The sequence below is a fragment of the Fukomys damarensis genome, unplaced genomic scaffold (assembly GCF_012274545.1).
Source record: "Fukomys damarensis isolate Sample0158 unplaced genomic scaffold, DMR_v1.0_HiC HiC_scaffold_15, whole genome shotgun sequence".
NCBI lineage: Eukaryota > Metazoa > Chordata > Mammalia > Rodentia > Bathyergidae > Fukomys > Fukomys damarensis.
In genome coordinates, this window is record NW_022900927.1 from 33,533,858 (window position 1) to 33,545,797 (window position 11,940).

General features: G+C 38.3%; 1 protein-coding gene across 2 annotated transcripts in view; it reads left to right on the forward strand.

Moving 5' to 3' along the window:
- Slc35e3 (solute carrier family 35 member E3) overlaps positions 1-11,740 on the forward strand; it is a 31,500-nt gene extending 19,760 nt beyond the window's left edge. For both annotated transcript variants that reach the window (XM_010644212.3, XM_033763771.1), the window contains one exon: positions 9,387-11,740. In XM_010644212.3, the coding sequence (XP_010642514.1) occupies positions 9,387-9,573 (187 nt within the window). In that variant the 3' untranslated portion in view covers positions 9,574-11,740. The remainder of the gene's footprint in view (positions 1-9,386) is intronic.
- The last annotated feature ends 200 nt before the right edge of the window (positions 11,741-11,940 follow it).

Here is an 11,940-nt window from a genome sequence, read left to right on the forward strand (position 1 = left end):
TTTTTTTTTTTTTTTTTTTTTTTTTTTTTTTTTTTGTTGTTGTTGTTACCAGGGATTGAACTCAGGACTTTGCAGTTGTGCGGCAGGTGTGGAGCCACTGAGCTAAATCCCTGGCCCTGGCTGACTATGAATAAATAACAGTGATGAATAAAGTTAAACTGTTAAATATACTTATTTCATGCCAGATACTATTAGAAACATTTTGTGTGGATTGATCCATTTAATTCTCACAGTGGCTCTGTGAAAGAGTCTTATCATTTTTTTTTTTTCACATATGAAGAAGAGGTTAAATAATTCACTTAAAGCTGCATGGCTAAGAAGTGTGATGTCCAGAATGGAATGTATGCAGTACAGTCCCAGCATTTGTGTGCATCTCATGCTGCTACATCAGGGCATCCAAGAATGTGCCCTGATTGAAAACAACCATTCACTCAACAAATGCTTATTGAGTACCCACTGTCAACCATTCATTTACATTCTGAGCATCTGTGTACCACCCACTGGAGGTACAGTAGTGAACCAGATACAGATGAAGAATACAAAGTTTACACAAGAAAAAACACACACATACAGTATTTAGTAGTATTAAGTGCTAAGAAAGGGTGGGGGATTTGGCTCAGTGGTTCCGCCACCTGCCTCGCAAGCATAGAGTCCCAAGTTTGAACCCCCACCGTACCAAAAAGAAAGAAAAAAAACATATTGAAAGTGCCAAGGAAAAGGAATAAAGCAGGAAAGCAGGTATAAATGTTGGGGACAGGGCTGATGTTTTTGTTAGGGTACTCAGAAGGCCTCACCAGGAAGGTGAGTTTTTAGTGAGGACTGAAGGGAATAGTTTGCTCCATGCAAATTGGGAAGGATCCTAGCCACTAGACTACCAAGGACCTCAGATTGGGAAGGAAGAACAGTCTAGGCCAAGGCAGCAGCAATTGAAGAGCCTCGAGCAAGGAAGCCTGTGTGCTTGGAATAAAGTAGGAGAGGTAGTAGGGACTTGGACTGAATGGAGTTTTCACCAAAGCACTGTTACTCTGAGATGGGAAGCCATTGGGGTTTTTTGTTTTTGTTTTTTGAGACAAGGCACTGTTATGTAGTACATGCTGGCCTTGAAGACTCAATCCTCTTGCCTCTGCCTCCCAAATGCTGGGATTACAGGTCCATGCCATCATATCTGGCTTTTTTTTTTTTTGGAAACAGAGGAACTCAAGAGTCTTTAAATTTGCTTTCCCTTTAGTATAAATGTCTTTAAAAGATCGTGAACTGCTTTAAAAAGAAGGCAAAGAATACAGAAGTTAAAAGCTAAAGTGTTTGTGCCTGTGTGCTCAAAGGTCGTGCATAATTAAAAATAAAGCTTGTTTTACTGTGATTATATTACACGTCCTTAGGAAGGTTCTCTGCATCTCAGGAGCTCACCTCCATTGGATCCATCAAGCATAGGTACTCTGTGACCCAGGCCGCCATGAGCCCTGAGCACTGACACTGCCAGTAGGGGTTGCAGGTGTCTTGCTTGGTCTCAAAGCAGAGGCAAGAGGCTGAGCTTGGAGGTCACATAGTCTAGGATTGATGTACAGCTTCTTGCTTCATGTGAGCCTGAGCAGATTGTGGGAGCTCTCAGGGTGTCACTGATCACACATGAAGAGGGAAAGAAAAGCCAATGGGTTGGTTTGGTGGTAGAGCACTTGCTAGCATGTATGAGGCCTTGGGTTCACTCCCCAGTACTGCCAAAAAAAAAAAAAAAAAAAAGCAAAAGAACAGGAGTCAAGCACCTAGCACATGTTATTACACATGAGTGCTTCCATTGATAACTATTTGAAAATTCTGTTTAAAGTGTGGCAGAATAATAATTTTGTTTGTTTGGGTACAGAATAATTTTTATTTTTTTTTCAGCTTTTATTGAGTTTATTGTTACATTTTAGGGATACAGTAGAGTTATATTCATTGTTGGGATCTTGTACCTCTACATGACAGGTCTTGGTTCTCATTTTTTCTCCTTACCCCTGCCCTCCCTTCACCCCCTCCTCCCCTCCCCATCTACAAACACTTTATTTCCTTCTTTTCATTATCACACAAGTTTTTCTTTTCCCTTATTACCCTTCCCCCTACCCATCTCACCTTCCCTACACCTTTAGCCCCTTTCTTCCCATTTCACAATGTCACTAATCTTATTAGGATCTTATGTATTATTGCAGTTTATTCACACCAGAGAAACTATTCGGTATTTACACATGTGTGACTTATTTATTTCACTGAGGAGTGTATCTTCAATATATATCCATTTTCCTATGAATGACTATACTCGTTCTTTATGGCTGAGTAATATTCCATTTTATAGAAAAACCACATCTTTATCCAGTTTCCAACTGAGGGGCAAATGGGCTGTTTCCAAGTTTTAGCTATTACAAACTGTGCTGCTATAAACATAGGTGTGCATACATCACTGTGATATGATTCTTTTAGTTCTTTTGGAAAGATACCCAGCAGAGGGATGGCTGGGTCAAATGGAACCTCTAGTCCCAGCTCTTTGAGGTATCTCCATATTGATTTCCACAGTGGTTGCACCAGTCTGCACTCCCACCAACAATGGAGAAGGGTTCCTTTCTCCCCACAACCCCACCAACATTTGTTGTTGTTTGATTTCTTGATAGCAGCCATTCTTTGTGGGGTGAGGTGGAATCTCAGTGTTGTTTTCATCTGCATCTCTCGAATGACCAGTAATGTGGAACATTTTTTCATATATTTACTTGCTGCTTTTACTTCTTTCTCTGAGAAATGTCTGTTCATTTCAGATGCCCATTTTTGAATTGGGTCTTTATATTTGGAGGGGCTGGTTCTTTTGAGTTCTTTATTCTAGATAATAGTCCTTTGTCTGAGGAGCAACTGGTAAAAAGTTTTTCCCACGTTGTAGATTGTCTCTTAATTCTGTTGATGGTTTCTTTTGCAGTACAGAAGCTTTTTAATAAGATGAGATCCCAGTTGATTTTTTTTGCTAGTTCCTGTGCTGCTGAGGATTTGTTCATAAAGTCTTTTCCTATGCCAATGTCTTCTGGAGTTCTGCCTAACTTATCTTCCAGCAAGTTTAGTGTTTTTGTTTTTATATTTAGGTCTTTAATCCACTTGGATTTTAACTTAGTGCATGGTGACAGATAAGGGTCTAGTTTTAATCTTTTGCAGGTTGAGATCCAGTTTTTCCAACACCATTTATTAGAGGCTATGTTTCCTCCACTGAGGGTGGTCAGCTCCTTTGTCAAAGATGACGTAGCTGAGTACATCTGGAGTTGTTGTTGTGTCTTCCAATCTGTTCCACTGATCCTCAGGCCTGTTTCTTTGCCAGTACCATGCTGTTTTTATCGCAGTGGCTTTGTAGTATAGTTTCAAATTCAGAATTGTTATACCCGCTGCCATGTGTCTGTTGCCTAGGATGGCTTTTGCTATTCTAGGTCTCTTATGGTACCAAATGAATTTTTGGATTCTTTTTTCTAGTTCTGTGAAATATAGTGTTGGAATTTCAATTGGCATTGCATTGAATCTGTATAGCAGTTTTGGTAGTATGGCCATTTTCACTATGTTGATTCTTCCTACCCAGGAGCAGGGGAGATCTTTCCATTTTTTAATATCCTCTTTAATTTCTTTTTTTCAGAGTGCTATAGTTTTCAGTGTAGAGATCTTTTGCTTCTTTTGTTATATTGATTCCTAGATACTTCATTTTTTTGGATGCTATTGTGAAGGGAATTGTTTCCTAATTTCTCTCTCAGTCTGTTATTTGTGTACAAGAAGGCTATTGATTTTTGGGTGTTGACCTTGTATCCAGCTACTCTGCCAAAAGTGTCAATTAAGTCGAGAAGTCTTTCGGTTGAGTTTTTTGGGTCTTCAATGTAGAGTATCATATCATAAGCAAATAATGATAGTTTAACTTCTTCCTTTCCTATCTTTATTGCTTTAATTTCTTTCTCTTGTCTAATTGCTATGGCTAATGTTTCCAGAGCTATATCGAAGAGGAGTGGTGATAGTGGGCATCCTTGTCTTGTTCCTGATTTTAACATGAAGGTTTTCAGTTTTTGGCCATTTAATGTGATGTTGGCTGTTGGTTTTTCATAGATAGCCTTTATTAAGTTGAGATACACACCATCTATTCCAATGTTTTGCAGGGTTTTTATCATTCATGGGTGTTGAATTTTCTCAAATGCTTTTTCTACATCTATTGAGAGGATCATATGTTTTTTGTCCTTGACTCTGTTAATATAGTGTATTACATTTTTTGACTTTCGTATGTTGAACCATCCTTGCATCCCTGAAATAAATCTGACTTGGTCAGGATGTATGATCTTCTTGATAATCCTCTGTATTCTGTTTATCTTATGTATCTTATTAAGGATTTTTGCATCTATATTCATTAAGGAGATTGGCTTGTAGTTCTCTTTTTTAGTTGCGTCTTTCCCTGATTTGGGAATCAAAGTGATACTTGCTTCCAGGAATGAATTTGGAAGTATAGCTTCCCTTTCAATTTCATTGAAAAGTTTGAAGAGTAATGGCAGTAGTTCTTCTCTAAATGTCTTGTAAAATTTAGCTGTGAATCCATCAGGGCCTGGGCTTTTCTTTGTTGGTAAATTTTTAATTACATTTTCAATTTCACTGACTGTAATTGGAGTGTTTAAAATGTTTTTATCTTCTTTGTTCAACTTTGGTAATTCATAAGTATCTAAAAATCTGTCCATTTCTTCTGTGTTTTCCATTTTATTGGAGTACAGGTTCTCAAAGTAGGTGTTAATGATCCTCTGGATTTCTATTGGATCTGTTGTGACTTCGCCTTTTTCATTCCAGAATTGCATGGATCTGAGCCTTTTCTTTCCTTTTTTGATAAGATTAGCTAAGGGTTTGTCAATTTTATTTATTCTTCCAAAAACCAGCTCTTTGTTTCATTTATTTTTTGTATCATTTTCTTAGTTTCCATCGCATTGATTTCTGCTTGGATCTTTATAATTTCCTCTCTTGTTCGAGCTTTGGGTTTTTCTTGCTCTTGTTTTTCTAGGAGTCTAAGATTCATCATTAGGTTGTTTATTTGAGCCCGCTCTGTTTTCCTAGTGTGAGCATTCAATATTATGAATTTTCCCCATAGAACTGCTTTCATTGTGTCCCATAGATTCCTGTATGTTGTATTGGCATTTTCATTTATTTGTAAAAACTGTCTAATTTCTTCTTTAATTTCCTCTGTAATCCATTGATTGTTCAGGAGAGTGTTTTCAGTTTCCATGTGCTTGTGAAGTTCCTACAGTTTCTTATGCTATTGATCTCCAGCTGGATTGCACTATGATCTGATAATATACAGGGGATGACTTCAATTCCTTTGCATTTATTCAGACCTGTTCTGTGAGCCAATACGTGGTCTGTCTTGGAGAATAATTGATGTGCAGCCAAAAAGAATGTATATTCTGATTTTGTGGGGTGGAATACTGTATAGACATCTATTAAGTCCATGTGTTCCAAAGCTTGGTTCAGTTCTATTATTTTATTGTTGACTTTTTGCGTAGATGATCTGTCACTTTGTGATAGTGGGGTATTTAAATCCCCCACTAGAATTGTATTAGTGCTTATTTGGTTTTTCATGTTACTTAATATTTGTTTTATATAGTTGGGGGCATTTGTATTCGGTGCATATATGTTTATGATTGTCATCTCTTCCTCTTGAATTGTTCTCTTTACAAGGATGTAGTGACCTTCTTTGTCTCTCTTAATGAGTTTTGGTTTGAAATTTACTTTGTCCGCGAATAAGATTGATACCCCTGCTTTTTTCTGGGCTCCTGATGCGTGGAGAATTGTTTTCCATCCTTTCACTTTCAGTCTGTGGTCTTCCTTTTGTACTAGGTGTGTTTCTGGTATACAACATATTGTTGGATTTTGCTTCTTATTCTCTTTCTGCCAGTCTATTTCTCTTGAGTGGTGAATTGAGGCCATTAACATTGATGGTTATAACTGATATATTCTGACTTATTATTGTCATGTTATTGGCCTTTTGTTGACTCTTTTTACTTTTTCTCCCCTCTCCTTTTAGTTTCTTGCCTTGCCTATTTGATTTGGTCTGTTGGGCCTCTTGGTATTGTGACCTTCATTGCCCTTTTCTAGGATATTGTTTAGAATTCCTTGTAGCTCTGGTTTGGTGTTCATGAAGTTTCTCAGGTGTTCTTTATTGTGGAAGTATCTTATTTCCCCGTCTATTTTGAAAGAGAGTTTTGCAGGATACATCAGTCTAGGTTGGAAGTTGTTTTCTTTTAGGACTTAAAATACCTCACTCCATGCTCTCCTTAACCTAAGGGCTTGTGTTGAAAAGTCTGCTGTGATTCTAATGGGCTTTCCTTTGCATGTGATTTGTTTCTTTTCTCTTACTGCTTGTAGTATTTTGTTCTTCTGTTGGATTTCTGGAATCTTGATTGTTATATGTCTAGGTGTAGATTTCTTTTTTTATCGTGGCTAGTTGGAGTCCTATATGCCTCACTTAACTGTATGTGTAATTCTTCCCTTCTGTTTGGGAAGTTTTCTGTCATTAATTCTGTGAAGAGCTTTTTTAAGTCATTTGTGTTTTCTCCTTCTATTTCCTGGATTCCTATCAGTCTTATGTTATTTTTCTTTGCATCGTCTAGAAGTTGTTGGATCGATTTCTCATGATCCCTTACTGTTTTTGAGAGACCTTTTTTTTCGTGGTCACTGACTACAATCCTATCTTCTATATCTGAAATTCTATCTTCGCAGTTTGTTATTTTGTTGTGTACACTTTAAATAGGGTTTTTAATCTCCTGGATATCTGTTTGAATCTGTTTTATGGATTCCATTTCTTTCCTCTGTTGGGCATTCATTGTTTCCATTTCTTTCTTATGCTGAGTCTTCATGGCTTCTATCATGGTCTTGAGCTCATCTATTTTTTTGTCAGTTTCTGTTCTAGAGTCTCGAATCATGACTTCCATTTTGCTCACCATCTCTGGTTAACTGGGGAATTATTTCTGATTTGAATTTTTCTAGAGCTTGATTGATCTGTTTTGTTACCTCCTGTGCTATGGGTCCAGGGTGTCCTGCTGGTTCACTATCAGACTTTTCATCCTCATTTGCCCTACTGTTTGCCATTGGTGAACTGGAAGTGTCTTTGTGACTTGCTTAAGTGTTTTCTCATTTTTATTTTTGTTGTTGGGTTATCCTTGGTTTAATTTCTGGGTTATTACTTAAATCTTCTTGATACAGTTGTGTTTTAGCTTTTGAATCTCTAATGGCTCATAGACATCCTCATTTTCATAATATTGGAGAAAACAACTCATTAAATCAGTCACAATCCTTTATCCCTTGATACATTTGCGGCCCAATAGGATCAAGCAGAGCTTGCAAATTGACCACTTGTGGTAGTCATTAATCTATCACCTTTAAACCATGTGAATTAAATTAATATCAAGAAGCAGCCCAAAATATGTCTGCAGTGAATACGCTTTTCAATATAGCATCTTTACCATTTAGGATGGGGGCTTAGACTGAGTTAGGACGACAGGAGTAGATAAGTGAAAGAATTTGAGAAGGTTTCAAGTGAAGCCAGAGTACGTAGAATGACCATACTATCTTTATGAAACTATTAACTTCAAAGGGGATAGACAGAGTGCAGGAATAAGGACAAGAATATAGCCCCTTATCAGTAACAGGGGCTTGCCTTCCCTTGAAGCTACAGAGCCGTGAGTGAGGTAAAATGACAGGAAAAAAGTACATTAAAAAAAGAAAAAATAATAAAAGAAGAAGTCTGAGTTAGGGCAGGAGCAGGAATAAAAAGGGAGATGAGGGATAATATGGTGGAGCAAGAGACTGAGTTGGAGAGAGAGGACAGAAAAAGGAAAGAAATTGTAGGGTGGAATAAGGAACATTTGAAGGGCCTCTTTCAGACTATGTCTCTCTTGTCATATTATACCACGTGTACAGCCTTGTGCAGAATCAAATCCCCTGATCTCAGCTAGCCAATGGCAGGTCCCTGCAACACAGACTGACCTCAGCCCACAAGGCCTAAATTGAGTTTCCCAACCCACAGGGTTGAATTCCACTCAGTTCTATTACAGGTTTCCTCTTCCCTTTCTTTAAAGATGTTCAAAGTAGGGAGGTCAGAAAAATACCCTTCATGACCACCTATGGCTCTGCAGAGTGGGTCCAAGTATTGCCCCAGTCAGGAGGTTTGAGAATGGTGGGGGCAGGTTGTGTGGGCACTTACCTTCCTTACTGAATCTGGTGGCGCGCAGTCCCAGATAATAATTTTTAAAGACAGTTGTGTGTGTGGTTTGCTTTCTATATGAACAATGATGTGGAAAAACCTCAATCCAGAAGTGTCATTAGCTGTATACTATATTAGAATAGTGACATTGGAGTTAAATACTCTCAACTCTGCCACGAAAATCCTCTGTGATTGGGGGCAAGTTAAAGTCCCTCCACAAGTGTGAGGTGGGAAGAGTGAGCGTGCAGTGGAGTGAATGTGACGCCTCTGGAGACGGTGTCGGCGGTGTCATGTAAAGGCCTAGCGCGGCATGATGATGTTCAGTATCCCTCTCTCTCTCCCTGTCTCTCCATCTTCCTAATCGTATTTATCAAAGTGTCCGTGTGGAGGCAACTCTCTGGCACCATGCGCATCTTACGTCACGTGCCAGGAACAGTTGATTCGAAATGCCACTATACAGCAAAATCAGACTGCTGCACGGAACACTTCAGTACCTGTTCTGAATTTCTTTCCTAACCTTGTATTATAACCTCTTTCCTCTTTGGAGAGGTCAGCAGGAGCCGCTGCGGCTGTCTCTTGTCAACTTTTCTTTATTTTTTGATAGTGAGGATTGAACCTAGCACTGAACTGTATGCCCAGCACTTTTTTAATAATTTGATAGTCTCACTAAATCACTGTTGCTCAGGCTGGCCTTTGAACTTGGAATCCTCCTGCCTCTGCCTCCCAGAGTGCTAGGACTATAGACAGGCATGCACCACCACACCTGGCTTCTTTTCACCTTTTTTTGGCATGTTTATGTGTGTGTGTGCCTGTGTGCGTGTGCATCCCAGGAGAATGCAATGTCACCTTCTTGTCACTTTTAGTAATTTTTTTCTTTATCTTTGGTTTGTTTTGCTGTACTAGGGATAGAACACAGGACTTCGTGTGCTTTAGGCAAGTGCTTTACCACTGAGCCACGTCCTCAGGGCCCTCTTATTAATTTTAAATTGCTAAAACCTACCTGAAGAAGATAGGATTGACCCTGTACTTCACTAACATTCCTTTTCAAGAGACGGGGTGACTGCTTTCTAGTCTGCTTCATGTAGTTTTCTATGCTCATGTACACACACATGTGTGTGTACCTAATATCTAGCTTATTGCTCGTTTGTATCCTTATCTGAAAACCCAGCTATAACATGTTTGGACACTTCAAGTTCTGCATTACTTTATGTGGAGGATATGTTTTATTTAAGGATCCACTGTCAGTTAACCAAGGTCTTGGCATTTTATGTACATTATTTGGCATTCTTGCCTATACTCACTTTAAGCTCAGTGAACAGGAAGGAAATAAGAGTAAACTTGTACAACGTCCTTGAGTTTTTGTGGAGAAAAGAATTTTGCCCCAAGACAAAAAATGTTAAGTAAGTTACTTTCAAAAATGAAAAAAATTGCAGTGTAAAATTTACTGGTTTATAAGAATAAGTAATACAAATGTATTCACAAGTGTGACTTTTTTGACGGTGACAAAGTTTATTTGTAAAAGTGAAGAGTGAAGGAGAAACTGACTCTACAGAGTGAGCTTGGGTTGAAGAATGAGGAAAAGGCAATATCAAAGAACACCCGGGAGCCAAGCCCAAGTCTGGTGGTGCATGCCTGTAATCCCAGCACTTGGGAGGCAGAAGCAGGAATATTGCCGTGAATTCGAGGCTAGCCCGAACCACATAGCAAGACTCTGTCTCGAACACTACCACCCCGCCCAAGAAAAAGAGAGAGGACACCCCGGAGGAAGCAGGGCAGATTGTCCTTAGGAAAGCCACAGTAGCGAGCTTTATCTGGTAATTCCTTCTAAAAGTGGCTTGCCATGTTACTGGTTTTGGGTTGCTCATCTCTTCTTGTGGAGTTAGATTCCATGTTCTCATCTCAAAGAATTGAGTGAATGTGCAAAAAGTAGTGACAAAGTTCATTTGAAAAAGTAGAAGTGAAAAGTGAAGGAAAAACTGGCTTTGCACAGCGAGGGTAGGCTGAGTAAAAGAAGAAGTCAAAATAAAAGGACAGAGCAGACTGTCATGAGGAAAGGCACAATAGCCACAAATACAACTTTCTTAGTACCTTTTTAAAAAATTAATTCTCAAGAACTTAAGCTGGGCCCGGTTGGTGCACAACTGTAATCCCAGCATTTGGGACACTGAAGCAGGGATATTGCAAGTTTGAGGCGAGCCTGGAATCTGTCTCCAAAAACAATTTTTTTTTAATCTCAAAAACCACAATGGTTTGTGCTTCTTTTCAAAGATGATTATAGGAAATACATATAGGACAGTGCAGTTACACCAAGTGAAATACATGAGAAGTAAAGTTCTGTAATAGTAATAAAGGATTCTGTATTCCAGTACTACAGAAGTTTTTTTTTTAGTATTGGTGTTCTTCTTTGGAAGGGTGTGTAAGACCCCTCTGCTTGCTAGTAGATGGTTTTCCACTGTGAGATGTATTATAATTTTAGTCATAGTGTTTAAGGGGTGGTGGGGCTCAAGCCCAGAGCCTTGCACGTGCAAGATAAATACCCTGCTACCAAGTTATACTTGTACCCCTGAAATCACATTTGAAAAAGGAATAATTTTTTGAGATATGAAGAAGATACATGATTTTCAATTAAGCAAATACTATATAGTGCCACATATTTAATGCAAAATGTATTTCTGCCTTCCAGTATCTTGACATTTGAATATTGAACAATTTTTAACTTCAAATAAGTTTAAATTGAGAGATTATTCCTCTGATAATTCTTTTTCTAAACATTATGAACTTTCTGTGAAAAAGCAACATAAGAAAACAGCTACATGTACAAAAACATACCTTCAAAAAGTGATAAATTTTGGTATATGTCTTATCACAATAACAAACATATACATATCTTTTAGATATTTTTTGAATTTTTTCCCACCTGGCTCATTTAAAGTGAAAAGCTTCACTTTTAAGTATTCTTTGGTTCTCAGTTTACAAAGATACCTTTTACTGTGCTGAGGACAGAGTACCTCACTTCTGCTATGTAAGCCTCAAGTATTTTGTGTATCTAGGAAGCTTTCTCTGGGTATGTTTAAGTTAGCATACAGTTACTTCCCAGAAGCTGGAGAAAAGTATTCACAGTAAGGATTATTTGATTTCATCCCAGTGAGTACTAAAAACTGAGTTGATTTGTGCTGTGTACAAATTCTTAGTTGTAAATAAAATTGAGGGCAGTGTAGGGGATTATAATAAATGAATGATGTCAGCAGAAAAATGGAGCAAGTTGGGTAAGGGTGTGTGTATATTAATGAATAAAAAGTGCACTGCTAAAATCTTGAGTGTGTTGTTTTTGCCCTGAAGACAATCACATTGCAAAGAAATCCTTGGGGAAAAAATGCCCAGATGACTGGGACCAAGCAGAGAGGCAAGCCAGATGCTGTGCTTTGGAAGAAAACACGCTGTCCTTTTGTTAACCATATAACTGGACTTATTTTTTTATCCTGTGTTAAATGACTTAAGTTTTGTCTGTCACCAATAAAAAGACCCTCTTTTTTTTAACTTTTGTCTTGCATATTTGAGCCAGTGAAAGGAAGATAGCATGTGTGTGTGTGTGTGCGTCCTGCTCACAGATATACAGGATACAATAAACAATTCCATATCCCTTTTAAAATGACATGAGTCCCTGCCTGGCAAGTACAAGGTTCTGAGTTCGATCCTCAATGCAAAAAAAAAAAAAAAAAAAA